Source organism: Cyclopterus lumpus, chromosome 12 (genome assembly GCF_009769545.1).
Source record: "Cyclopterus lumpus isolate fCycLum1 chromosome 12, fCycLum1.pri, whole genome shotgun sequence".
Taxonomy (NCBI): domain Eukaryota; kingdom Metazoa; phylum Chordata; class Actinopteri; order Perciformes; family Cyclopteridae; genus Cyclopterus; species Cyclopterus lumpus.
Genome location: NC_046977.1, coordinates 10,560,220 through 10,587,595, shown reverse-complemented (window position 1 = coordinate 10,587,595; position 27,376 = coordinate 10,560,220). Strand labels below are relative to the sequence as shown.

General features: G+C 40.7%; 3 protein-coding genes across 5 annotated transcripts; all 3 read right to left on the bottom strand.

Moving 5' to 3' along the window:
* Positions 1 to 1,564: 1,564 nt before the first annotated feature.
* On the bottom strand, positions 1,565 to 11,152 carry LOC117740483 (oxysterol-binding protein 2-like). 2 transcript variants are annotated; one of them, XM_034546920.1, is made up of 14 exons: positions 10,986 to 11,152; positions 9,930 to 10,135; positions 6,195 to 6,445; positions 5,887 to 6,075; positions 5,060 to 5,163; positions 4,890 to 4,956; positions 4,651 to 4,788; positions 4,312 to 4,557; positions 4,081 to 4,201; positions 3,783 to 3,886; positions 3,515 to 3,610; positions 2,839 to 3,023; positions 2,493 to 2,713; positions 1,565 to 1,733 (listed from the first exon to the last, which is right to left on the bottom strand). In XM_034546920.1, the coding sequence occupies exons 1-14, from the start codon at positions 11,150 to 11,152 to the stop codon at positions 1,591 to 1,593; spliced, it is 2,238 nt and encodes a 745-aa protein (XP_034402811.1). In that variant the 3' UTR covers positions 1,565 to 1,590. The 2 variants fall into 2 exon arrangements, with proteins under 2 accessions (XP_034402811.1, XP_034402810.1); XM_034546919.1 differs by having other exon boundaries at positions 5,060 to 5,180; positions 5,907 to 6,075.
* Positions 11,153 to 13,909: 2,757 nt separating this feature from the next.
* Positions 13,910 to 23,902, bottom strand: atp6v0a2a (ATPase H+ transporting V0 subunit a2a). The gene is made up of 20 exons (XM_034546657.1): positions 23,210 to 23,902; positions 22,599 to 22,677; positions 22,341 to 22,438; positions 20,936 to 21,073; positions 20,699 to 20,796; positions 20,467 to 20,593; positions 19,808 to 19,890; positions 19,631 to 19,724; positions 19,345 to 19,557; positions 18,441 to 18,591; positions 18,194 to 18,333; positions 17,933 to 18,090; positions 17,734 to 17,824; positions 17,530 to 17,648; positions 16,706 to 16,916; positions 16,496 to 16,615; positions 16,288 to 16,410; positions 15,707 to 15,824; positions 15,446 to 15,617; positions 13,910 to 14,930 (listed from the first exon to the last, which is right to left on the bottom strand). Exons 1-20 carry the CDS (start codon positions 23,318 to 23,320, stop codon positions 14,828 to 14,830), a joined length of 2,547 nt encoding a protein of 848 aa, XP_034402548.1. The 5' UTR covers positions 23,321 to 23,902; the 3' UTR covers positions 13,910 to 14,827.
* A 743-nt stretch (positions 23,903 to 24,645) lies between these two features.
* Positions 24,646 to 27,376, bottom strand: nfkbil1 (nuclear factor of kappa light polypeptide gene enhancer in B-cells inhibitor-like 1). 2 transcript variants are annotated; one of them, XM_034547661.1, is made up of 4 exons: positions 26,986 to 27,376; positions 26,794 to 26,906; positions 25,913 to 26,024; positions 24,646 to 25,811 (listed from the first exon to the last, which is right to left on the bottom strand). In XM_034547661.1, the coding sequence occupies exons 1-4, from the start codon at positions 27,257 to 27,259 to the stop codon at positions 25,231 to 25,233; spliced, it is 1,080 nt and encodes a 359-aa protein (XP_034403552.1). In that variant the 5' UTR covers positions 27,260 to 27,376; the 3' UTR covers positions 24,646 to 25,230. The 2 variants fall into 2 exon arrangements, with proteins under 2 accessions (XP_034403552.1, XP_034403551.1); XM_034547660.1 differs by having other exon boundaries at positions 24,646 to 25,832; positions 26,986 to 27,375.

The following is a 27,376-nucleotide window of genomic DNA, read 5'->3' as shown; positions in this document are numbered from 1 at the left end:
TCAAGTAATGTGAAACAATATTTTCATACAGTGATAATACATTAGGCAATTCTATTTCTATTATATTCTTGCTATATACAGCAACCAGGCAATTATACATGTGCCTTATGCCCTATTATAATACACAATAAACTATAAATAAGCAGGGTAATATTCATTATTGTATGGATATTTACTACTAATGTATACACAAAACATCAGCATACGTAATGTCCATTAATTCTTTTTCTTTTTTTCGACTGATGCGTATAAATCTGATTTATTTACATAACTATCATTCAGCTCATGGAATACTGTTACCACAACATACTTGTTGTGCTGCAAAAAGTATTTTCTTCTCAAGTGACATTGTGTGCAATTGTGTTATTGCTGACATATCCAAATAAAGCAGTTTTTACAAGGGGAAACAAGTCTAGCTACTTGATCATTGCCCTGATCATTTGAATAAAATTGGAATAAAATTTAAATTACCCTGACGTATACACATAGCCTGCTGGATTTCTATAATCTGTACAGTATCTCAGAGATTGGTTGTGGTTAGTGACTTAGTGCTTCATGACATAAATAAGGCTAAACCTACCGTTGAGCACCAACATGAAGTACATCCCCCAGTCATAGCCGATTTTTACTTCCGTGGGTCTTCAGTCTATATTTTAAATGGTACTCCAGCGATTTACTGTTCCATTACTTTTGGGGACTTGTGAGAGACAAACACTAAAAGAGAGTTGATAGAATCAGCAAAGGGTCAAGACGTCATCCCTTTTAGTCCTTAGTATGGGCAAAGCTTAAAAAAACCTACATTACCTAAAACACAAACCAATGGTGTCTTTAGTTGGACCCTTCCAGCTTGGTTAACTTTTCAAACTCCAGTAGAGAGTAGTATTTTTCTCTGACTCAACAAAGCTCCTCCTCGTTTTCACAGGCTGTGTAGTAATCTTCATACTAGTAAATAGTGGAGTGTCCCTTTAATACAAACAATTTGAAGAGCATGTGGAAGCAGCATTTGTCTATGAAACAGCAAGGTGTATTCAGTCAGTTGTCCATCCAAAGAGAATGACATCTGCTTTGGTTTTCATGGCCCAGAAGTAGCTGCTCGTCAGAGGCCAGTCAGACTGGACAATGACTGTAAATCCTTCAAGATACAGTTTGCAATAGTAATAGTAATACTATAGGCAGTAGTACAAATTCCCAGAAATCAGGGGGATCAATCCATTAAGTTCTGCTGTGAAAAAGCCTTTAAGCGCGGAAGAATGCGCAGTCCTGCAGCAGTCCTTTAAAAGTCTGGTGTGTCAGAGCCCAGCGTGAAGAACACGCTGTTCCCACTTTGAGGAGAACAATCAGTTGTACCAAAACTTCCTCGGCACTCCTTGCCCCCAAGTTATCCCCATACACACCCAATAAAATATGTGTTTTGGTACAGAAATCATTTCTCTGTAAAGCATATGCCAATCATTCAGCCCGCACACGCGCACACGCACATACACACACACACACACACACACACACACACACACCTTTGTCACAGAGTGTCCTTACATTAGGAGGAACCTCTAAGCCTGCCTGATGCACGGTGTCAGGGGAACTTTTTTCCTAGAAGATCTCCGGGCATTGGCTCCAGTCCTGTATTTCTTTGGCCTCCCAGTAGCCTCCCCGGTAGACGTAGGTACGTTCTCCTGTTGTATCATCTGCCCTCTTTTCAAACCACAGTGGCTGGAAACCCTCGATGTCTTGCCCTGATGACACAGAGGCATGTTTTCTTAAGGCATGGCTTGATTGTATACTATTTTCTATAACACAGTCTTATTTTCTCCTTTCTATTGTACTTCTTTGAAAGTCAGAACTTTTGTCAGGGGGAAGCTAAATCCAAATGACTGGACTTCATATTTATACCCACTGAAACTGTAATCTTACATGTGAATTACTGCCAGATCTGTTCAGGTGCAGCTTAGCTTTTAACTGTTCCACTTTTGGAAACAAAGGTTTACAGTTCAAGGCTATAGTAAAAATGATGGATGAAGATCTATTCTTTTCAGATGCAAATTTAATGTGACTGCCATGTAACAGGTAAAAGGCAAAATCTCCATCTTTAAGATCCTCTCAAGACATATTTTTACACAATCATTAATCAACTGAAAAACTATTTGTGAGACAAAAAAGTTTAATTTCACAGTACATTCCCTCATACAAAAAATCCAGAATATATGAATATGCAAGTGTTAAAAAAAAATTGGATCCAAGATGTCTCCTACTTCACTAGAAAGCTCACTCTCAGTGAATGTGCTCTGGAGGTTTCAAGTTTCCACATTGCACTTGTCACAAAATCCTTCTTGTAAATTAATCTGTTAAAAAAAAGATTTACGATGTGCCAAAGTGCACATACGCCATACATCTGCACATTGAGGCTTTAAAGAAGTAAAGTAACAATAAGCAAAACATATTTTTGAGTGAAGGGGAACTTTAATCCTCCTTCTTGTGGGTTTCCTTGTTCTCACCTTCCTCCAAGGCCTGATTGGCTTGCGCCTCCCTTTTTTTCCTCTCCAGCCTCTGACACTCCTCCAGACGCTGCTTATGGGTGTTTGCTTCGTCCCACACACCTGCCTCCATTAGCCGCTGGTCTGGCCGCAGACGACTGTCAGTGGGTGCAATACCCTCTTCTTGCTCGTTGAGAGTCAGAGCCAAGGAGGAAAAAAAGTGCATGTTCTCTGCATTATCTCTATAGAGTGAAAGACAGACGAGAAAGAGGGAAGATCTCAAAGAGGAGTAGGTATTTATTTCAATGTGTCATTTCAGACACATTCAATCTTCAAAGTAGAAATGTGCTAGATAAATTAAACATACGGGAGAGGGTATTTCTTCCACAACAGTTTGGGCTGAAGAGTCTGATAAACTGTCTTTTGTTTGCCTTCAGAGCCTCCGCATCCTTGGCTGCTGTCCACTATTTTGGCGCTCTCCATCTTGTCATCCCAGGTTCCTGACAGAATGTAATGGGCTGTGCCCTCTCTGTCCTCTATCACTCCTGTCACCTAGAAACACCAGAGAAGATGACACACGAGAAGAGATCAGTTACATGCCGGCTCTGACTGCTAGACACTGACATATTCACAGCTGGGTACTACTTTACTTAATTTTGAAATTCTAATTTGGTCATTGGATTTTGAGGACGTTTAAATCATGTAGCAATTGTCCATATTAGACTATATCAAGCAAAAGAGATGATATAAACTATAAGGTTCCTGCTCCTCACTTGCTGATGAGTATGTGACTGATATTATGACACCATTTTTCAGGAATAAGACATCTCTTAAACATTATACACTTCTAAGCACCGAGGACAGAGGATACAAGATTAGTTCAACATATTAAGAAACAATAGTATGCTAACGGTGTTTCTTGACACTGACGAGTGCAGAACTGTGGAAATGCAACGCAGTCGGAATGAAGACGATCAACAAATATGCTGTTGGCTTCCCATCTGAAACAACTCTCTACAGAACGGACAATACAACAGACGTACTTTACGTGGGACGTCTCTGGAGAAGTAGCTGTAGGGGGAGAATTTGAGACGGCAGGTGTCCTTGGTAGTGTTGTTAACAATGTCAATGTCCCCGGACTGCAACAGACGGGAGAACAGCAAGAAAAACACATTAATGCCAAACAGTAATTGCCTCGGTTGGAGATTCTTATTATTAGGTCTCTAGTTATTAATACTATATTAGAAGTTATTATTTTTGCACTTTTCACACAAGACAGGCTGTAGTTTTGACAGTTAAAGAGCAGCACACCTGATCAATCCAAAGTTTCCCCACAATAATGTTGTGCACCGTTGAAGTCACTTTGCTCCACACGTAGTGGTTTCCACTTGAGTGGAACTGCAGGTGAATGTTTCCTACAGTGAAGAGATGGAGGACACAAAAACATCAAAATGGTGACTAAAATCACAGTTTTACATTACTTAAATATGGTTAATTATTTGTGTTCTAACAAATATGTTGTGTGTATTTCCAGGTCATATGTGAAGAGGTATTTATTATACCGTATACTGATTGTCAGCATGAACACACCCATTAACTTGTTTCTTACCTGATGGCAAGACAGAAATATATTTTCCACGAAACTTGCTATCAATAGTGATGTGCTGCCACAGGGTCCATCCTCGCTGTGACGTCACATGGTGGGCAGCAGCTGGTGGGTGATGACTGACCTGATGGTGAATGGTATCAGCTGGTGTGAGCAGAGGCAATATAGACGTCCTTCACTACAGGATCCTTTTATCTGTGTGTAGAATATACATTTATATAATGTTTGTCTCACCTGCTCAGATATGGAGCGATAACCATACTCCTCCAGTCGGTCCAACTCGTAAGTCTCGCCCAGCAGAGGGTTGAAGGGCTTGGCTGTGCGATGGACTGTGGTGGAGTAAGAGGAGACAGAAAAGGCCGCTACCAGGCACATCTGCTCCAGAGAGGAGTGACATCGAGATGCCCGGTCCAGAAGTTCGCTGTACTCCAGATCCTCCGTCAGACGCTGCAGCATCGACAACGGCTCGTTGAAGTTTACCTGTAATCACACAGACAGAAAAGGTTTCTTGTAAGTCACTCGAATTCAAAAACTATATTAAAGCCAATTTGTACTGTATGTTTTTTCATTTACAGGCATGGGTATCTTGGACAGGTCTTTGCCAATACAGTTCTTCATGATGCTCCACAGGTTAAGGGAGTAATTTGGCTTGTCAGGAATACGACTGCGTCTTGTTCTTCGTAGCTGCATGTGGTTTGTGCCTAAGGTGTCCTGAAAAAAACATGACAACATTTGTAATACATTTTTGTGTAAGTGCATATGAGTGTATATAGAAAGAACTATTGAGACAACTGATCATGCTTGGGACCTACATTCTCATTGTGAGTCCAGTCATTGGACATTCCTCCGCTCATCATACTCTGATTACTTCCTGAGCGCCTGAGAGAAAGCAGCATCATTTAAATACAGTTCAAAGTAACGGTGCTCGTAGCTGATCGAGAACACAGCTCTGAGATTAGTTTGTCTAGAGATGATGTCTCACTTGTGTTGTATGTTGCCACTAGCAGTCACAGTTATGAATGCAGGGGAGTCCTCCATCGCATCAAAGAACTCGGCCTCGTCATTCTCATCACTCGCGTCTCCCTCCTGAGACCGCTCCACACCTACGGCAACAAACACAGGACAGTTATCTGAATGTTTTGAATATACATGTATACACATCAGCAGCATATTACAGTGTTGCTTTAAAAGGAGCGGCCAAATAACAGAGGTGCCATACTATAATACATAACAGTGAAAACAACCTTGATTTAACTTAATTATCCTTCCTTAATTGTTTGCACTTATTTGACCTATTTATAGTTAGGTAAGTTGCTTTACGTTGACATAAAAACAAAAATAAATAAGTAATATCAATGACAACTAAGTCACTTGTGTATTGGCCTTTGATTTATAGTAGATGCTGGATTTATTACAACTAAGTTGCAACGGTTTAAATTATGTAATGGAGCTTTAAGAACGTATAATAAATTATACAAATGTGTACCAAACAAAAAGAAACGGTGCCAACAAAGAGAACCAGTTTTCACAAGAAGACCTTCAACCACACTTATTGGACATTTAATAAGATAGTGGCTTCGCATGATAAGTATGACCTCAAAATGTGGATTAAAGTAGCACATATGCCAATCTGATCAATAAACTACAACATACTTTTCACTATACTGGGAGTTTAAATATTTGGTTGTTTGGCATATTTGTTTACTATAAATACACAACAAAGTAAGTCTGATTTATTTCTGCATCACTACTACGAGCCAGAAGAGGGCCATATTCCTATTCTGTGAGACTATACTTTGCCTGTCACACAAAAGAGTGATGCGTCTCACCTGTGTATGATGTGGGGTTCTCCCGCCAAGCTCTCTCTAAGTTGTTGTGCTGTTTGGCTAACTGTTCGATGGTCTCCTCCAGATGGTGACGCTGCTCTCTCTCATACTGCAGGGTCTTTTGCCACCTTCGGCTCTGAGATTCTGCTACGTCCAGAAAGTCACGACAAGCCTGAAGTGTGAACACAACACACTTTAAAAGAAGCAGGCAGAGCCCTCAAGCTGCATCCCCTCATTAAAAGGGACAACTGATCAGTCTCCAGTTCACTGGCTAAGATTAAGCAAACTCACATTGATCATAGCATTGGAGGTGATGCGGAAAAGGGTGGCTCGCTCATTAACAGCTTTCACTCTGTCTGTGCCGTCAGCGGATCCGCGCAGTTCCTCAAGTTCGCTGAGAGAGCGCTGGAGGGCGGCGCCGTGCTTTCCTATCAGCTCATTACAGGTGCTCAGGTCATCTAGCTTGCTGGCCAGAGTCTTGAGCACCCCTTGGGTTAGGGCTCGGTCCTCCTGAGGTACAGGGGCTTCATCTCCCGAGTCATCTTCACACACAAAAGAAAGGCAGTCCACAAATGTCATACATTACCAACGATGAGGGGTATCATTAGGGGTTATTACGTCTGAAAAGAGTGTGTGTTTATGGTGGTATATTTGTATATTGTAAACAGTACATGTCTCATCAGACATTAAACAATCTATTTCAATATTTAATGTTTGTGGGGAACGGATGGAAGAAGATAATAACACTTCACGCCCTAATCCCCCACACTTCTTCCTCTAGAAGATGGGAAAGCTGTGAATGAACACCGTTGCCCTGGAAACATAGGCCTGTGCAATCAGGAGGCTAGGCTATTTTTAGAAGAAAAGGGAGAAAAAAACGATGACGCACTACCCTCTCTCTCTCTCTCTCTCAACCCCTCTTTGGCATGAACTGAGCCATCAGTCGCAGGGATTTTAGAAGCAGAGCAAGGAAACTGCACTGATTACTAGGCATCATAAAAGAAAAATTATTACATTAACTTTAATAATCTTTCACTTCAGTATTCCTCTCATATTAACCCTTTTCTTTTGCTCAAAATTCAGATTTGTATTATATCTACTTGGTCCACTTGGTTATTGAAGCTACATCTCTATGATGTACCTTTTTGTGGCTGCAGTGACATCAAATGGAAACTGTAGATGCTGTGACACAGTCGGTACTTGGCTTTTTGAGGAGACCTTTAAAGACATGCTAAGGCTTTGAATAGTGCTTGTAATAATGGATCTGAGAAAGAAAGAGCCTGTAGGTTGGAGAGGGTAAAGAGCAAACTGTGCTCTATTAAATACATTGTTTAAAGATTCAAGACACATACACAGTTCTACTATCATTAGTACAAATTTAGATAAGGGTTGGTTTCATGCTCTAGTTAGTTATAAATGTCAACACAAATAAATCTATCCTTAATATGCAAATGTCTGTCTCAATCATATGTAAATGGCCTTTCTAGGTCAAAACATTTCTTCTCTGCTAAAAGAAACCGATTGTGTGTGTAATCTGAAAACTCTCGAGCATGTTAACTGAATCTAGGCCAGTCTGCATTGCTAGTGATTATCAAAGCCAGCAGACAAACTACTACTACTCTATTAAAGAGGAAAAGAAATAAAAGCAATCACGGCAAACTGGAATTTCAAAGTCTCAGGAGGAGGAGATTAAACATGGGGTGAAAAGAAATATTTGAGGCATCTGTAATGGTTTCATGACCCATATATAGAAGTGAGCAAAGACCTCTTTTTACAGCCATAACACCCATCCATGGAATAATAACATAGGGGAGAGGCTTACTGGTCTGCTCTGTGCACTAATGGGTTATTTTTCACACAGGACACTGAGACAAATTGGTGACTCATCGTTGAATCATGAAAACACACCCACAGGTGAAAGAGGGAGCGACAGTATGGACACAGTGTAGGAAGAGAGAAGCGGTGTTAAGAATCAGAGGAAGGCACTGTATGCTTCTGCAATATAGATGAAGCAATCAAAGTCTGACTTTAATATGCTGAAAGCTCGCTGTGGCACAACCTGAGCTACACTATTTGCCCCTCAAAGCAGTTATTTGGATTCACACTAATATTTATTAAACTTCCCTCTGGAGTTAATGGTTGTACGAGAGGTTTGAATTGTATATCACAACATACCTATTTATGTATATTATAAAAATGGTACTTGTGTAGTAGTTATGTGATAGCTTTCACATGTGAGGTGCCAGACAACTTTAGCAATATCCACTTAATTACTGCTGTTCTAATCACGCTTCTAGACAAGTAATTTGCCCTGCTGTTATTGCCACTCAGCCATAACCAAAGGCTCATGCACTATACAATCTGAAATCACATCATCACACACCAAAACACACAAGGATCGTTGTGTGTGCTTACACAAGCATTGAAACACATAGGTTATGCTGCCTGAAATTGTGTGAACAGTAGAACCAATGTTAGTTCAGGAATAGTACATTAGATTAGTAGGATATTAACATAAATGGTCGTGGTCAGATTATAAATCTATGAAGACAATAAATAGTTGAAAACAATCAAGACAAAACAGTAATAGCACTATAAAACACAATTTTGGAACTGTGGAAAACCTCAGGAAGAAAGTTAGGCTGTGTGAAATCTTCTAATAGGGCTCTGCTCACCACCACTGTTGAACAATGGTAGATACAGCATAAACACCTCACACATCAGTCATGGTTTCTTTATGCTAATGTGGGCAGACAAACAAAAAACATTGATTTGTATCTTGCAGGTGCAAAGCTTTTACTCAGAAGTAAAAGGTGCTTAAAGGCACACTCCTCGTAGGAATGTATCAGCTAGCAGCTGTCTTTACAGTAATAATCCTGAGGAAAGTCACACATTTGAGAGAGAGCGATTGTTAAATACTGCTCTGTTGTTCTGCAGTGGATTTGAGGCAAATTCTGTCCTATGAAAAATCCAATTGGCTTATTTACATATACATTTAAACAAAATACAGGCAAACTTAATGAACTCCATAAACAGACACTCACTGCATCAGTTACACAAGCAAGCGTGTGAGCTCATAGCTTTTATCCTAATTAGTATGCTGCTCTTGGTAAAATAATTAAAAGATTACTTACAAGGTGACTCTCATTGAAAAGGCTACACTCGTGTCTGCCTTTTGTCCACAGTGTACGTTGAAAAATATTTTCAATGAAAATCGTCACACCCTCTCTCTTTTTTACCCCTCCTGCTACCAGAATGGGAGGAGGAGTCTAAAGGAAGGTCATTTCATTCAACTCTTACTGTCGTCATACTGAAGGAGAAAAGAAGGGTGAAGGGAGACGGGGCGGGAGGGAGGTGGTAGCTGCATGTGCGTTTGTGCACATGTGTGCAGAAGAAAGGGAGAGAACGAGAGAGGAAAAAAAAATCCACTGTACATCCTGATGCTCCTTTTTTGCTTTTTAACAAAGAACAACGCAACAGCAGCAGGAAAATGTTGATAGAAATATATATAATACTGTGTGATAGTGTCCTGAGGTAAAAAGTGTATATTGTAAGCCAAAGTAATTCAAAATGACATGATTAAATGCAGAATTTATATAAGCCACCATCGACTTTATATAAGAAGGTTAACCCACGGAACAACATTGCCCTCTTGTGGCTTGTTCTTTACATAGCATATTAATAAAATGTGCATTTAGGTAACTGGTTCTTGGTTGCGTGAGCCTGCATTTAGGTTACAGCTAAATTGTTTTTATACGTTAGACTTTCACAGATGAACCATTTTGTTTAGTAAAAGTACATATTCGGGACGGATGCAAGTTACTTCTTAAAAACAACAACACATCTATAAAATAACAAGGCTGCACATTTTTAGAAGACACATTATTTCTTTGCAGGAGTCAGTGCTGTGTGTGAACTTTCCCCAGACATTAATAGAGCTGGACACCCATTAACAATTACATCAACGTTTTGAACACTGACCCTCATATGCGTCCTGCTACACAGAATATAAGGTATCCATCTCACCTGAGTGGTGCATTAGCAGAGTGGAATTGGCCCTGGCTTGCTGCAGGGCTGAGACCCATCGCTGACACTCTCCCTCAGAGGTGGCCTTCAGGTGGTAGCTTCGGCCTCCACTAGTTAACACAAGGTGACAGGTGTCACCCACCTCGATGTGTGCTGTTGCCAAGGGAATGGTTCCTCGGCAGGTGTGCCCCATTTCTGCCTGAGTCCTGAAGGAAGCAAACAAACAGTTGAAGAAAAGATGACAAAATGGGGCAGCTCAGTTTTTTGATAGATTTCAAAGTAGTTTATTGTTGGAAAAAGCAGAGCATTAGAATAAGTCTGTCAAACACAAAGACTTTTCTCTACTGTCATGCTTTGGACAAAGTGTAGCCTACATTTCTCCAGAGGCTAATATGCACTGATGAACACACTGATCTTTAGTCTGACATGATAGTGGTCTCTTTCATAAAGACCTCATATATTATTATAGTGAAAGCTTTTACATGGTAGTTTAGCATTCTGTTGTGGTTTATATGATATATACACACAGTATAGCTCCACATTATACATATTGTACATGGGATAACTTCCTTATCCAAAATGTATAGTAAAATACAGACAGATGAGCCACTATTCTTAGATTCCTTTATTGTGTTATCTCCTCTCCCTCTAGTATTTATCATTATATCTACTGTATGCTATATAGGTTACAGTATGTAGTTTGTAATTACAACTAAAACTAAACTAACTTTCGCCTAAACTAGATAACTTATCTTTAGTTTAGAAAGCTGTTACATAACGGACATAACCTAAACTAACAGCTAGCTAGCGTTATATGAACGTAACTTAACGTTAAAAAGTTTTATTTCGCTTTTTTTAAAATCCCATTTACAGCAAACGTACTCATTTAATTATGATTCTAAAAGTTTGTACATATATTGAACGAATAAATACAAGTGTACTACCAAGTGTCAGATGCATATATTCTAACTTATAGAGCTATATATTAAAATAGTTATATTCTTCAGCTCAAGCCACAGCGCTGGGCTGATCCCAGACCAGCGGTAGTTAGGTTACCTGTAGTAGGACAGCAGGCCGTTACTGAGGACGAACCACCGCCGCTGGTAACCCTTCAGGTAGTTGGTCCATTTATACAGCCATCCTTTGTAGTTACCGGTATTCAAACACGGCAGCTGGAGCCCCGGGAGAGTCGGGGAGGGCAAACTCTTCACCAGCTCGTTCATTTGCTCCTGTCGGCCGGTTCCGGTGCCCCTGCGGGATGATGGACGGAGGGCCGGCCCCGTTCCTGTGTCGTTGCTGCCTGTCAACAGCTGTACCGTTAGCTAGCTGCGCGAGGGAGCCAGCTGCACCGTGCCCTCCTGAAGCTGCTGTTAGCTTGCAGCTGTTTGGTGACGCGGAGTCAGTGTCCCCCTCCACCCTGAGATAGTTATACAAATACCGACGTGGAGTGAACCAGATAACTACCACGTTATTACATGTAACTGTATGTAACGCCTGAGCCTGCACTTTGACTGCGTGGGATAGTAAAGCCTCTAGATGAGAGAGAGAGAGAGAGAGAGAGAGAGAGAGGGAGGGGTGGGGGGTCATGATGACGTCGTTATCACAGGATTGTAGCATATGGGTGCAGGTCTGTGTGTGTGTCTGTGTGTGCGTGCGTGTGTGTGTGTGTATGCGCATGCGTGTGCGTGAGAGAGAGAGAGAGAGAGAGAGAGACACACATGGCATTCACTGCGGTTTGCTACATCATTGCAGAGAGAGAGAGAGGAGAGAGTTGGAGGATGAACACTGCCTCGGGAAAATGGTTTGATATTCACGTCAACAATAGACCATGACACATTTGTTTTTAAATTCAATTCGTTAAGAAAATTAGTAATTAATAACCTTTCAAACATCTAAAGGGAAAAAAGCAACTTAAGAGATCGAATTTTCCAATTGAAACAGTTGGAAAAGTGTGGGGGTTTTACCATAAAGATAAAGCCCCGCTAGTTCAATTAACAGACCCACACTCCAATGACCACAGATGACAGACTCGAGCTCTTGGTTTTACTTGCTGCAAGGAGAATGTTGAGCTGTGCCTCTGCACGTCTCCAAAACACTCTGGCTCGCCACTCTCCAGACAGTCCTTTTTATTGAAGCAAGTGGTTATCCCACACAGAATGAGGAAACAGTTTGTCTAGTCCCTTATCAGTCTGAGATGACCCTGAGCCATGTGTGGTGCGCGGGTGTGTGAGGTATGTGGGAAGACACAAAACAAACCTAGTTTTGTGCCTGCACATTAAACCTGTTGACCTCTTGTCCTCAGGGTGAACGGTATAGAATAAGTAAAACAACAACGTATTACTCTTCTTCTGTTAGCTACAGTATTACATTCATAGGGCGTACATTCTTTAATGCAAATTGAAAACACATGCTCTAAACTCTAACAAAAAGTCAGATTTCAAAGACTTTCTGTGATTTATAGATTTTAGTCAGATTTTCTTAAATTCATCACAAACATTTATAACTAAAGTCTAGTTTTAGATTGAAATCAGAATCCAATCCTTCCACAGAGGCTTTCATTACACAGTTTGCTGCAGATCTCTGGCACTCAGTTGCACTGAGGTTAAAAGCCATCAGAGGGCACCTCCAAACATTGATTACATTTCACATTAAAAAACGTTTCTTAATGTATGAGGATTACAATGTCCAAATAAGATGAGAATGTAGCTGTGATAATAAAAATATTACCATGGTAAGTCATAATTATGAGATTGTTACCAAATCGTGATTAAAGGTCTATGTGGAGTCTGATGTAATGTTAGCCCCCTTTGAGAAACACATGCATCCGCTACATTAATATAAATGTTATTATTTGTTTAGCTAAAACATTGGACTGATTAAAAGACTGTATAATGATATTGTAAGATTCGTGTTCAAAGCTCCGGGTCCCGTGGCCGCAGGAAATTCAGGATTCGAGTTAAAGTTTAACAATATTTAATGGCAAAGATAATACTCATGTAGCGTTCACGATCGTGGGGCCAGAAAGGAGGAACTCTCCACAGACGGACTGAAGCTCCCAGGGAGCCACAGACCGGGGCTGTCTCGAGTCTCCAGACCAGTAGAACCATGTCCCCAGAACAAATGCTCGGTCGTTAGTATGGTCATGCAAATGAATTCACACCTAAAGGTTAGTTCCATTGGTCAGTTCAAAGGATGCCGCAGTTCTGTTCGCTACGCCAATTGATAAAACTAGCGGGGTCAAAGCTCACTCTTCCGGTCAAGGACAGGAAGTTCCCCATCAGAATAAAACCCTATTATCCTGCCTTCCGAATAAAAGCAACACATTAGGTTTCAATCGGCATCCATTTTAACTATTGTCTAAACAATAAAACATTCATTCATTCTCATGCATCATATAGTTAATCATTACATTTGTCATTAAAACAGAATAATAAAACAGTGATCCTCTCTTATGTTTCATAATACATTCCTCCAGAATATTCCTCATAATATCCCAAATATTTATCATATCTTTCTTTATGTATTAATTTAAAACATAAACTTCTCTTATCTACATGTGCAAATATATATAAAATCCACTACAACCTAACAATATCTAACATTTACAAAAGTCAACCATAATAGTTACATTTTGCATAACATTTACATGGTTGGAACAGCGAGAGGATGAAGAGACCAGTGAAGAAGGGGGGAAAAAGAATTATAAAAAGCGAGCGCTACTGAACACATGCACACATTTTATATCATAATTATGATTTTTTTCAAGTCATAATTATGAATTACCATGGGGATATTTTTGTTATCACAGAAATGGGCTTCCATATATTTCATGAATTACGATGTTATTTGGGATATTTTAAGATTTTTCTCAGAAAAAATTGAGAATTCACATTCTGGATAGAACAACCTGTAATTAAGAGTGATGGATGATTATTATAATTAGGGAGTTTAAAAAAAAAAAATCACACGGAACATAAATGCTTTAATTGCTTGCATTTCTTGAAACCTTTATTCAACACATCAAAATGGTAAAATATTAGACTCTTATACAGACAATAATTTAAATAAATACCATTATTAATTATCATTAACAAACGCAACAAGCATTATCATCAAAGGAGGGGGGCTTCTTGATCTTTTCTGGAGTATGTGACATTTGTCTTATCGATTACAGGGGAGGTTATGCTTAAATAAATGCAATAATAATTAAATAAGCAAACAGCTAACAGTTGAAGATTATTTTCATTTGGCATCATCACAGTCATGAGTGAAAACTTGTCATTGTACAATCATTTTGCAAAGTGCTTTGTGACTTTATGCCTCACAAAAAGGGTTGAAATGTATTTATTTTTCTCGGGATTTTGATGCCTCCAGGTTTTCTCTCATCATGTGGAGGAGGATTTTTTGAAACCCAAAGGCATCCCCATATCATCCTCAGAAAAATATCTCTATGGCACTACATCAGGATAGTTGATATGGTCTTTGATAATTTTTTACCTTTACATTGCACTGTATAACTGTTTATTTTAAATACCGTGTTGTAAATAATACAAAACCAGTTTACACAGCGCAATGCAAATAAAATGTTTAAACTCACCCGACTGGTGTGAAATAGTTTTGAGTGATATCCCACCTACAAAATTAAAGTATTAACATAAGAGGAGTTTCTAACTTCTGTTTCAGAGGTTTGCTGGGTACAGTAGTAAGGCAGTCAGCACAGCCGCTAACATTTTAAAAATCGTCATGGTGAAAAAACGTTGCTACAAGAGTGAGTTTCAGTCCATTGTTTTGAAGGTTAGTTGTCGTCATCACAGTGTGAATTGTTCCACCTTCCGGCACCTTTCCCAATCCTAAAGTCTGCTTCCACACACGTGCAATACCTCAAAGTCCAGATTTTTTTAAAGCAAGCCATCTTGTTCAAAAACGGAGGGCAGGAGGGAGAAGTCGAAGGGCACAAACTTGACACCGGTCCCGTGGTAGAATTTGTTCTGAAACTCCACCCTGAAAAATCAAGCGAGCAATTAAAGCCTCTTTAATAAATGATAAGGAAGCTGAATGCAAACAGGAAATTGAGTGAAGCAGAGCGAGCTAATGCTGAAAAGAAAATAGATATAAAAATTTTTTACTTATTGATGTAACTTGGTATCACTTAACTTAATTACTGCCTTACAGAGTAGGAGAGCCATAAATCATATTATGATTAGAGCTGAAAGGATGTTGTGTTTTTTGGATGATCAATCAATTATTTGAGTAATTCTTGAAAGCAGCAATGCTTCAAATTCTCTGCTCAAAGCCTGTCAAAGGTGAATATTTGCTGTTCTTGTTTTGTGATGGGCAATTCCACTATTTTAGGACATTTTATGGACCAAATAATTGATAAATTCATCGAGAAAATAAATCGCCTGGTTACAATCGGTACAAATACAATGTCAAGACTCATATCTCAGTAATAATATCATACTCCTGAACTAAAGAATGATGTGATTATTCAGATCAGCTGGGACGATGAGACTCACCAGTGCAGCCGGAGAGCGTGGAGGAACGCCGATAAGCCTTCCATGACGAGCAGGATGGACACGGTGAGCACGGCGAAGAGGCCGAACACGGGGAGTAAAAACACCACCCCCACTCTCGTGGTCATCCTCAGACCCAGGCGCATCACCATGCCCCACAGCACCTCTGACAGCTCTGAAAGCAATACAAACATAAGGATGCACAATACACAAAAATTAATTCAAGGTGAAGAACGGCAAAGTAGTCGCTGTGCCTGCACTCACGGGCGTGAGCCAAGCTGAGAGCCCAGAGACGCAGGTAGGACGCAGTGTTGGAGATGCAGCCCAGGCAGTACTCTATGGTGTGAATGGCCTGGTACAGGAGCACATCCGCAAAGTCAAACTGCAAAACAAGTCAAAGAATATATCAGGTATTATGCTTTATTCATACTGATGAAAGGGAAGTCCAGATAATGTGTCTCTCCTGTTGTCTCTCCTGTTCTCTTAGATTGTATTTACTTATTTATAAACACAACACATATTGTGTTTTCCTCTGCAGTCCCATTAGCGAGTTGTTGTAAACCAGTGACATAACATGTTAAGATATACAAATGGTGATAACATCCGCTCTCACACACACACACCACAACAATACAATGACCACAACCACTATTCAGCAAATGCAGCCTTGCAAAGCATAAATATGTCTGTATTCTATAGTGCAAATACAGCACATCTCACAAGTAATATCTCCTAAAAAAACATTAAAAAGATAATTTCAGACAAATCTAGCCTTGAATCACAGACAGATGGGGTTTAATGTCAGGTCATTTAGCTTGAAATGCAACATTAGGTGGATCTCTGACCTCTTTAGGAAGAGCTTCTCTGTTTGGCATTTCATCAAGTCCCTCCTCTTCATCAACATCATCTTCATAGGACGGTGCAGTGGAGTTGTCATCCTCACTTACGCGCCTCACTCGCTCATAACCCTGAGGTGGGACAACAGCGTTGATTTTATTGACAAATGACCAAAAGCATAAAAGATGTTTTTAAAATATGTCTGATCTCACATACTCTGCGTCTGCGCAGGCCTTTGCCTCCACGGTACAGCCAGTACAAGTACAGAGGTTTCCCTAACAGCATCACCGGTACCGACAGCAGAGCTATCACGACTAAGAAGATTTGCAGCCCAACCTGTGGAATCAAGACGGCAGGAAATGCATCAATAAGGATCGAAATGCATCCAGAGCTGACCATGTTTCAGATAACGTCGTCAACACATACCTGTCCTGGGAAGAGAGGAGTGATGTCCTTCCCTTGCATGACAAACATGTTGATAAAGTGGATGAGGATGCTGGGAGCAGCACTGGAGCTTCGTGCATCGAATGCCAACCACTTGTAGATAATCATGAAGACCAGGTAGCCAAAGAGACAGAGGAGGAAGAGCAGCTCAGGAAGAAATAGCAGATAGACATTAAATTTCTGCCGGAAGTGCCTGAAGGGAGACAACAAAGTATGGGCATAAAGAAAGTGATGAGAGTCAGGTCCCCACTAATTGACTTCCAGAGTTTGCTTTAAAAAAAAAAAATATATATATATATATATATATATATATCTGAATAAAATGTGAATTTATTTTTTGGAAACTGTACTTTCCAATGGTATGGGATGTTCCTGTTATTTACACATACACTTATTTATTTAAAAAATATTTTTACATTTCAAGACAACCACTTACTAAAAGATGGTAAACTTTGTAAAAAGAGGTAACGCTTACAATCATTGGAAGTAATCAAATGTTGAACAACTGAAAATACAGACATTTCTTATTTTGAGATATTACTCCCTGCTATGGTTGCTGCATCAGACCTTCTTGCAAAACAAGTATAATGCTGGTAATATTCTCTATATTCTGGTTATATGCTGGTTAGTTAGTTAGTTATTCAAATATAAAAACAAGAGCAGGGACAGTTGTAATGTTATTTTAGAAGATACTGGCACTTTAATATATATATATATATATATATATATATATATATATATATATATATATATATATATATATATAGTATATATAGTATATCCGACTTGTATCTCGAGCCACTCACAAGTGATTGAAGACACTCAGCACCACTCCAAAGCTCATGTGGATGACTCCGATAATAACTGACATCTTCATCTTGTAGGAGTTGAGGAAGGACAGCCGGTTGACCGCCATGTTCCATATCTGATATTAAAAAGCATCTCAGTGAAAATGACAAGAAAATGAGTCAATTACATTCTGACAGTAATGTGAAAGTGCATTTACTCACAGGATCGATGCCAAATGGGTATGGTCCACTGAAAACGCCGCTGATGTTGGGGTCTAGCGTGAGCAAAGCATTCGTTCGGAGGGTTTTATTTCTGCGATGTGAAAAAAAGACATGTAATAATTAGAAAAAATCATTAAAATACATATGTACAGACAAAAATATAATGTTTCAGAGTGTGTGTATTTTGCTGCTAACTCACGTCCACTGCTGATTTGTGAACATGGCTTTGACGCTCCAGCTAGAGCCAAATATATTGAGAGACTTGGAGAAACAGTCATTGTAAATCAGCCCGGTGTAGATAGAAAAAATCCCCATCATCAGGATGATGTAACGACCGTTGAAGAACGTCGTCCAGATCTGAGATCAACAGAAACACAACTATCAGCCAAAACTAACGTACAATCATAAGTCCCAGCATTATGGACCAGGGGAAAAACCTCAGGGGGCGACTCATTCCTACCTCATTGGCAGACCGTTTCTTCTGCTGATTTTTTTCAGTCAGCACCATCCACAAGGCGAAGAGACTCATTACCATCCCGTGCCCGAGGTCACCAAACATCACAGCAAACAGAAAGGGGAATGTGATGATGGTGTAGGGAGCTGCCAATGTGAGAAGACAGCTTCAATGTACTTACTCTGGGCTTCTCCAAAGCAAACAAAAAGACACGTTATAGTTTATTTGTACATGACACAGAGCGAGTTCTTACCTGGGCTTACCTCGCGATAGTCCCCCACCCCGTACGCCTCCACAATGCTCTGAAAGCCAGACGTGAACTTGTTGGTTCTCGACAAGGTGGGTGGAGTGTCAGTACTCGGGATGCGGTTCACAAAGGACGGCACGGTGGCATCACCTTTTCTCTGTTCAAAAAAAGAAAGAAAGAAAAATGCAAAGGACCATTCGGAAATGAGTTAACGAGCGTTAAATATTCACAGAAAAAGACACGTTGATGATTTTTGGAGCTCCCTTTGCTCACTCGTGCCTCTCGTCAAGTATTCACAGGTTTTAATGATTCTTTGACCGGGAAGTTTCTCTCCAGAAAACATTCTGGGTCAGACATTTGATCTGAAAACAATCTAATATGCAGCCTGGAGCATATAGGAATTACCAACACACACTGTACAGCAAGTGACAACAACTGAGAAACTACAACAACAACAAATTATACAGCCAATAATAGAACACAAAACACATGACAGATGGAGTGGTTCAGGAGAGGGAGTCATCCAAAAAGCCTAAGTATTATTGGGAAATAATTAAAAATGCCTCTTAGTGATACAATTTGAACAGCCGATAAGCACATCCATTAAGAGGCCAAAAATGATTATTATAACGTGCCCTGAATCTAATTAACTATCAAAGCTATGCAATTAATCAAATACTAATCGCAAAAAGTATTTTGGCCTCCACAAAAAAAAATCTAATCTGATCAGATGTCAAAGAAAAAGTGTAAAAATGTATCTACATTGTCTGTGGTGGCGTTATCATTATTACTGTGATACTTTACACTGTTTTGCTTTGGGTTGAAGACGAAACACATTGATTCCCTGTGAGAAATCATTTGATTCAAACGTTTTCCTTCTTTCTAATGTCTGATTATTCATGTTCCTCACCGAGCCCTTTTCTAGCGCCCCCCGCAGGTTTGCCAGGTCACTGACGGGACACCACACCTCGGCAATCAGACACTTGTTGGTGACGTCGAAGCTGCAGAGGTTCAGGATGTGGTAGATCGCCTTCATCTTTTTCACATGCACAACCCAGGTAAAGGCCGACTCCGAGGCCTTCTGCAGAACCTGCCTCAGGTAGTCCTCAGTGCGGTGGAGCACCTGGAGGAACGCAGCGATTACTACAAACTGGGTGAGCGTGTTGAATGCTCTTCAATGGCTTTATCAGTCTTACATTGTTGAGGTCTTGGATGCGAGTCCTTAAGCTGTCCAACACATCTGCCCGCTCCTCATCGTTCTCAGGGTGCGGGTAAAGATGGCAGTGGTAACTGAGGATGACAGAGATGTGCGCTCATAGACAATGCAGCAGCATCTTTTATACTCATAAGTCACGTGATGATGGTATTCTTACCAATCGCAGATCTTTTGTACCTTCTGTCCGATCTGGTCTCCCCAGAAAGAGATTAGAAAGACAACATTTTTGCTGATCTCACCCTGAAACCACACAGATCAGGCCAGTTGTCAGTTCACAGAAAGGAAAATTGCTTTTACATGACTCTTTTTGGTGGTGCACAAGTAGGATGTATCACTTATGTTATCATTACTGCAGCATCATTTTATTGACATGCCAGCTAAACCCCGGTCATGGAGTTTTATGTTAAAGCACTTAATTAAAACTATCTCCCGATTATTTCTCTATTTCTTTGTTACTTTCAATATTTATAACTATATAACGTATGAGTGATGTTTCTTTTAAAGTAACTTCTTTGGCTGAATTCAGACACCTGCAGCGAAGAGCACATTAATCAGGGAACAGCTAGTTTTTCTTCTTCTTAATTGTTGGATAATAATACCTATTTATATCTATATGTTTTCAATTGCTCTTTGCTAATAAGATTGAGGAGATTGTTCATTTAAGACCATATTGCTCAGAGTAAGAAGCTCATCGAGGAAACACGTTTTCAAGGGATAAATAACAAATAATAAACAGCAATCCTTGATTGATTACGACAGGCAGAACAAATGTTACAGTATCTCTCTTGACATCCTGAAGTAAGCAATTGTCCTCACAGTGTCGAGATCAGCGAGGTTCTCATCCACTTCTGCGTAGCTGAAGATGGTGTATCCCTTACATACTCTCCACAACATGCGCTCAAAGGCCTCCACCTTCACCCGCTGGATGAGACCAGAAACAAACCTACAGCCAAAAGGGATCCCATTAGGTTAAAAGTTGATTTCTTAACGGTATACCACATTATGACGCCCTGTTGTGTGGTTGTAAATGACACGTTTTGCGGCTCACCCCAGCTTGGCTCCAAGTCTTTGCATGCCAGTGCATCCCGTCACCGTGTCTGTCTCCATCGTGGGGAATTCTTCATACTGGGGACCAAGAGCCTCATGCTAATTACAAAAGGGAACATGTTTCATTCAGCTTACATTAACTGCTCATAATCCTTGCTGGTGAGGTGAGAGGGAGCATATCGCCTTGAGATGCAAATAAGAGTGCGACTGGAACGAAAGCGGTAGGAAACACACTTACTCTGGAGCGGCTGTGTATGAAGGTCCGCGTGATCTTCAGCATATGCGTATACTCGGTGAGCTCCAGCCGGTTCCTCTGCAGCTTCTCTTTGTTTCGGGCCACCTCGCTGAGCTCCATCTCCAGCCTCTGGAGCTGCTCCTGCACGTCACCACACATTGAACACCATTTGACTTCTCCCGTTAACTCAGGTAGACGAGGAGCAACAGTAAATATGACGGACATCAGTAGACCGTCACAATTTCACAATTTAAACCAAATTAAATCTTATCACTGTAGATAAAGGTTGATTGATGGATGGAGGCTCTATTAACATAATTACAATAAAATTAACTGCCAAAGTTGGGTCATATTAGTTGTATCCCAATTTGCAGCATTTGTCATCTATCAATTAGTTTTTAAAATGAGATGACAAATGTTGCTAATTGACATTTTACCTTCATAACCCGTCTTATTAGTAGAAGTTGCAATCTTCAATGGATTTTCCTAAAATCGAACATAGGCGTTATGACGTTATTTTGTCAACCCTCCATTAAGAAATACTTCATTCACTTAAGAACAAAACTTGAATTGTTACAGTAGCCAGACTGTAAAAAAAAAAAAAAAAAAAAAGGTAAAAAATCGAATGTGAAAAAATTTAAACTTTTAGGAATGATAAATAATTGACTAAATAAGAAAATAAGAAAATAATGTGTTGTGCATTTAAACGTCATATCCTACTTTCAGACACCAGTTTTGAGATACTTCATTATGTTAAAAGGAGCTCTGAAACCTGGATATTGTTGCAATTAAACAACTCGTCCAGGTTTCTTAGGATTTTACACTATGTGTGCAGGTGAGTTAGGGAGCAGTCGGTCGGAAACAACTAAGAATATGACGATAAATTATGTAATTATGACCTACATGAATGTGAAAGTATGTCGTCAGTAATGCAGAAGATCAATTTTATTGTCTCATTTTCCATTACTGATGACTACATGAAGACGCTAAATCCAGGCAAGAGGTATTATCTACTAGAAGTCCCATCCTTTCTAAAGATACCAAATGGTTCAGGGGGTTGGGGGACAATGTAGAATATTTTCATTTGATGGATTGGTGCAGTCATAAGGTATCAGAGGAATCATAGGTGAAGCAAGATGATACAGTATATATGTACAATACCACCACACAGGGTGGAATAATGTATGATGTTTCCAACCATATAGGTAAGGAAGCTGGAAGTTAACAGAGATGGAGGAAGCAATGCAATGCATGCACCGCTATCAAAAACCTGTTCATTGGGATAGAGAGATGTGATAACCGGGTTTCTCGTATATATTTGTGCGCATCTAAATGGACTCTATTAAACACTACGACAAGTGTACAAATGGGTAGTTTTACAGACAAATGTGGTTGAAGTGACACTCACCATGATCTCAAGGACTTGTCTGGGGGGAGGAGCAAGCGGGCTCTCATCCTCCTCAGGAACGGATATATTAGTCTTTTGAATCTCCCTCAGCAGGTAGCCTGTCCACGAAAGAAATGCTGACTGTTTATTTCATGGTAATTATAACAGGAGTGTCAGACAAGCTGTCAATTTCTACAAAACACAACCAGCCATAAATTGCTTACTTTCCCTGATGATACATGGCTACACCCACACAAACCACCCCAGGTGCTCTCTTACCCAGAATCCTCTCCATCTCCTCACATCTCTTGATTTCGCTGACGAAGCGCCGCTGGAATGAGCTGACACTTGGGTTGAGCTGAAACCAGAGGAAGCATCACAGGTCAGGTGAGCTGCTGCAAGGTACTGCATCAGTCAGTGCATGTGCAATAACAAGGTTCATCATGGCATCTTTACAACGTTTTAGTCCGGCTCTAATATTGTAAATTCTTGTTTATCATACTTTAAATACTGTAATAATACTCTCCCCGAAGTCAAGTGTAATGTGGAGGACTTTAACTTTAAACCTCTTCATCATTTTGTATTTAATTATACAAATTTAACATGAAAAGTCTGTCATAATGCGGACAGTCAGGTGGCCACACAGATAAAGTCTAAGAACATGTGGGTCTATTTATCGGAGGCCGTTCCCCCATTCACCCCCATCCCTCAAACATGCATGCACCCAGAAAACCACAGGTAAGGTAGGATTCATTTATTCTGTATTAAAAGAATACAGATAGGCTTACTAAAAGAATATACATACAAATAAGCACACATACTTTTAAACTGCTGGAAGAATAGATACAAACACGTTTGTTTTAAAGAGTCTGTGTGTCATTTCTACTTACATCTCGGAACTCGACCAGCCCCAGCTCGCCCAGCTCGCTGATGCAATCATATTCAGAGCCGGACTGCAGGAACAATTGCGCCAAGCACATCTCCTCACTCCGAAACACCATCTTTATCTGCCAGACAGATCTCCTGCGCCGCCTGAAACCCTGTCTGGAGCCGAGTGACGCTGGACAACGAGCCGCCGACTACAAGCGAATAAAGGACATCGCTCAATTCAGCGAACTGCGCGTGGCTTTAAACCCGTTAACCAATCAACATCCCCTCGAGGATTAGTTATCCTCTATTAATAAGGACGATTCTCAGAAGGGACACTTTTCCTCATTCTGAGTGTGGCTGTCGCTCCGCTTTGTCTCCGTCCAAAGCCGTCTGCTTTCTATACAAAATGAAACTATAGGAAAACAAAGAGCGACACGTCCCCAATGCACCTTTTACATCGAGCGAGCCCAGAGAAAGGAGTCATCCCGTGGGCTCTTCGCCTTGAACACCTGACATTACGGCGCAAAAACACGGCGACGACGCAACGCGGAGACGCACAGAGACGAGCCGCAGGCGAACTAAAAGATAAACCCTCAGCCCTCCATGAAGACAAGTGGGGCTGAAGGTAGCATCACAGGTTATAAAAAGCCAGTCAGAAATAGGCTACGGCCTTTATTCTCGCTACGTCGCCCAGCAATTGAGATTGCGTCTCCGGGTTGCCAGATACGGTCGCATCCTCCGCAATAATCGTTGATTCTTGAATTACAAAATAACACGCGTTAGAGGTTTTTATCTGACAGCTAAGAGGAGAAATACAATTTACATCATATGTGGCCATAACATGTAGTTTGTCTGACGTTTAATTGTCGACACTTCACCTGCAGCTCTCAACCTGAATCAACAGCAGGGCGTGAGATGCGAAACGCATTATGAGACTGAGCACAACGTGAACAGAAAAAATAATGTTGTATCGCATAATGATCAACTGTTGTTGAAGATATAAGCTAATAATAATTTCCACTTTTGTGACACCGGTCTATACAATCCACTGTGCATTGTTTTTGTATAATATATTCTAACATCTCATTTAGTTTTACATGCTGTCGTGAATGTGAGGAAATATGTATTCACATTTTGGGGAATTAGCCCAAATATAAACTTTCAGTCAATTCCTTTGTCTCGTTTGAAATTGTGCATGTAAATGGCAAGTTTAATTTTTTTTAAAGGTGGCCTAATCACAAACCTGGCAACCAGCGCATCTCTTAATTCAGTTCCATCACTGAAAGCGGACTGACCATCTGCTCTTCTTTGTGTGAAATCCTTTATTTAGGGTGTTTCAGGATGATCTGTTAATTTTGGCAAGATGTACTAGACCTGCTGATAGTCGTTAAAAGTGTTCTGATGGGACACTAACTACATGTTGTTGCGTGATTTAGGAGCAAAGATACTGCTAGTATGACTCAACACAAACCCTACTGAGGGTTTCAAAACGCATTCATTTTATTTTCTTTAAAATCAGGCATTTAGCTGGAGTCATTCTCTGTGGGTGCAAACTTTTTAAATCCTGCAAGTACACAGTCATATTTCAGGAAAAAAAATGCAAACTTTCACAATAACAGCAGAGGTTTTTATATCAAGTGACTTTCATTTTCCTCCACATATTAGAAACACTACTTCAAGGTCAGTGGTGGCCCTCAAGGACAAAGAAGACCAGCAGGATGGATCCGCGCATTATTACCATCCGTGTGTACGCTTGAGCAAGGCCCTTAATCCTCAACTGCTCCCTGGGCAGCTTATAGGTGCGTTTGTGAAACCTGAAACCACCTGATATCTTGTCCTTGATTTGTATAAATGCTAAGTGTTTTTTTTTTCTCCCTGGGTTACGTTAAAATGTACATCCTGGTGCGGCGTCTGTCTGAATGAATTTCACCTGAAGGACGTATAAACGTTGCTAAACAGTTTGCTGGATTTTTGCATTCATGGAACACATTTTGTGTAGAATTCAGTTTGTTTCCAGAAAAGCACATAGTAGTAAATGATACTATTTGCTAGATTTTAGACTGTGGGCCAGCCTGTTGAGCTCCTGCGACAGTGCTGTAACCGTGTCCAGGATCCGTTGCTTGTCCTCCTCCTCTAATCGAGCTTCACACCGCTGAGCAAATTTGTCAGGATGCCACAGCGTTTGCTGCTTCAGGAGCATTTTACGGAACACCGGCACGTCCTTCCTGTCCACGCCGTGCAGCATCACATCCAGCATCTCCGGTACTGTACCTCGAGGAGCTGGCCAGGGGATATCGCTGTAGCTCAGCTTTGTGACGCCAGATGAAGAGCCGCCACTAAAGGTTGCAGCGCACCGCTCGTCGTAACTGCGCTTCTTACCCAGCCGAGCCTCTTCCTCTTTACGTGCTCCTCGCGCCAGATACTCTTCGTGCTCCCTCTGCAGCCTCTCGTGCAGCTCCTTCTGGCTTTGCGCTTCCTGCTCGCTCTCTTGTTCGCTCTTCTTCTTCTTCTTTTTCCATCCAGAGGACGACGCTGCCAGTCTTTGAGCTTCGGCGTGCTTTTTATCAAAATATTCTTTTCGAATACGGTCAGACCAGTCCCCGAAGTCTTCCTCGTCATCGTCTACAGGAAGAAAATCATCAGCTGTGAAACAAATACAGCAGTGTTATTATGAAGTGAAACTCAAAATAGAGTTCTGCATTTAACAGTGAGTTTCAATTTACCATCATATACTCCGAAGGTTTCACAGAATTCGTCCTCGCATTCACCAAACAGCTTTTCCATCCACTCCTTCTCAGGGTCCTTTTCAGATGGGCGGCTCATGTTTTCAGCAGTCTGAAGAATATATAAAAAAAGGGAATTATATGTTAATATGATCCGACACTAACAAACAGATCAAATGTTACTCTGCTGAAGTCTGATGCCGAGGAATCACAGATTTCTAAAACATATTTAAAAACATATTTTTAAGATTTACAAACTACATAAACATGACAAAGATGTTTCTCCCACCTTCCAGGCAGACGGTGGTTTTCAAACATTTGTGCATGGTATGAAAAAGAATGTAGAGAGATTTAATTATTAATCTATCTTTCAACCGCAATACCTCTGAACATGTTCACTGAGAGTTGATCATTATACCATCCTGAAATGAATGGAAAACAATGCCTCCCTGGAAGAGATGTCTTCATGTCGATCATTTTCAGAGCTCTTTTCATTGTAAAACCGACATCTATTGATTTTGTATTGTAAATGTCAACTATTTATATTTATGATGTTTGATTCCCCCCCATTTACTATGTTTATTGTGAATGTTAAGCACCAAAATAACAAGGACAGTGCAAACCATGATAACTTGTTCAAATATAAGACTATATAAACACAGAGACAATACTTCACTTAAACTTACATACACAAATAGCTTCGTGTTTTTAGGACAATGTTGTTTTCAAACCATTTCCTGACATTTAACAGACACAATTACTACTCGAAATGATCACAAGCGGATGGATCTACAATGCAAATTATCATTAGTTGCAGATACACATTTCTTAATAACAGCTTTTGAACCAAACACCGGTTGTTAACTAAATGTATCACGTACCGTTTTCTGTTTCCTCCAGTCCAGGAGATCTTGAGGTGTGACTCCGGCGCTGTTTGGCTCATTCAGGGCTCCGGGGCAGCTCTCTTTGAGCGGCACAACCAGGTCATCAAACGCTGTCGGAAAAACAAAAGCCACGATAAGACAACAGTTTAGCGACACCTTATCCAGAGCGTCTTCACGTGTGCTCCTCACCTGCTTTCCCGTGTTTCAGAGCCCTGTTGACCGCGATGTGTAACGCCGTGTCTCCTTTGCGGTCCTTCTGGAGGACATCGGCTCCGTGCTTGAGCAGAAGCCGGACCGCAGCGTCGTCTCCCAGGCTGCAGGCCAAGTGCAGCGGGCTCCTCTCCCTCTTGCCCTGGGAGAAGTTCACGTCCAGGTCCCGGTGCTTCCGCAGATACGACTTCAGCTTCAGCAGGCCGCCCTCCTCCACGTATTTCCACACCCGCTTCTGTTTGCGGGACAACATGCGGACTAAAAGCGGACCCGACTGCGACACAAAGGAGGTTAATCTGACTTTCGCTGGGTTGTGTTAGCTCTAAATTAGCGTCTGAAGGCCGTCGGCTAACCCGGTCCGGCTCCTTAA

What these genes read in the sequence shown, in the direction of transcription:
- LOC117740483 (XM_034546920.1), bottom strand. Translation starts at nt 11,152, where the DNA reads ATGAACGAGCTGGTGAAGAGTTTGCCCTCCCCGACTCTCCCGGGGCTC. An exon ending in CCTCCAATGCTATGATCAAT is followed by an intron (nt 6,076 to 6,194) that starts GTGAGTTTGCTT and finishes TTCACACTTCAG; the next exon opens with GCTTGTCGTGACTTTCTGGA. An exon ending in ATCGCTCCATATCTGAGCAG is followed by an intron (nt 4,202 to 4,311) that starts GTGAGACAAACA and finishes ATTCACCATCAG; the next exon opens with GTCAGTCATCACCCACCAGC.
- atp6v0a2a (XM_034546657.1), bottom strand. Translation starts at nt 23,320, where the DNA reads ATGGTGTTTCGGAGTGAGGAGATGTGCTTGGCGCAATTGTTCCTGCAG. An exon ending in CTATCGCGAGGTAAGCCCAG is followed by an intron (nt 18,334 to 18,440) that starts GTAAGAACTCGC and finishes TCACATTGGCAG; the next exon opens with CTCCCTACACCATCATCACA. An exon ending in TCTCAGCTTGGCTCACGCCC is followed by an intron (nt 15,618 to 15,706) that starts GTGAGTGCAGGC and finishes TATTGCTTTCAG; the next exon opens with AGCTGTCAGAGGTGCTGTGG.
- nfkbil1 (XM_034547660.1), bottom strand. Translation starts at nt 27,259, where the DNA reads ATGTTGTCCCGCAAACAGAAGCGGGTGTGGAAATACGTGGAGGAGGGC. An exon ending in TCTGAAACACGGGAAAGCAG is followed by an intron (nt 26,907 to 26,985) that starts GTGAGGAGCACA and finishes TTTTTCCGACAG; the next exon opens with CGTTTGATGACCTGGTTGTG. An exon ending in ACTGGAGGAAACAGAAAACG is followed by an intron (nt 26,025 to 26,793) that starts GTACGTGATACA and finishes TATATTCTTCAG; the next exon opens with ACTGCTGAAAACATGAGCCG.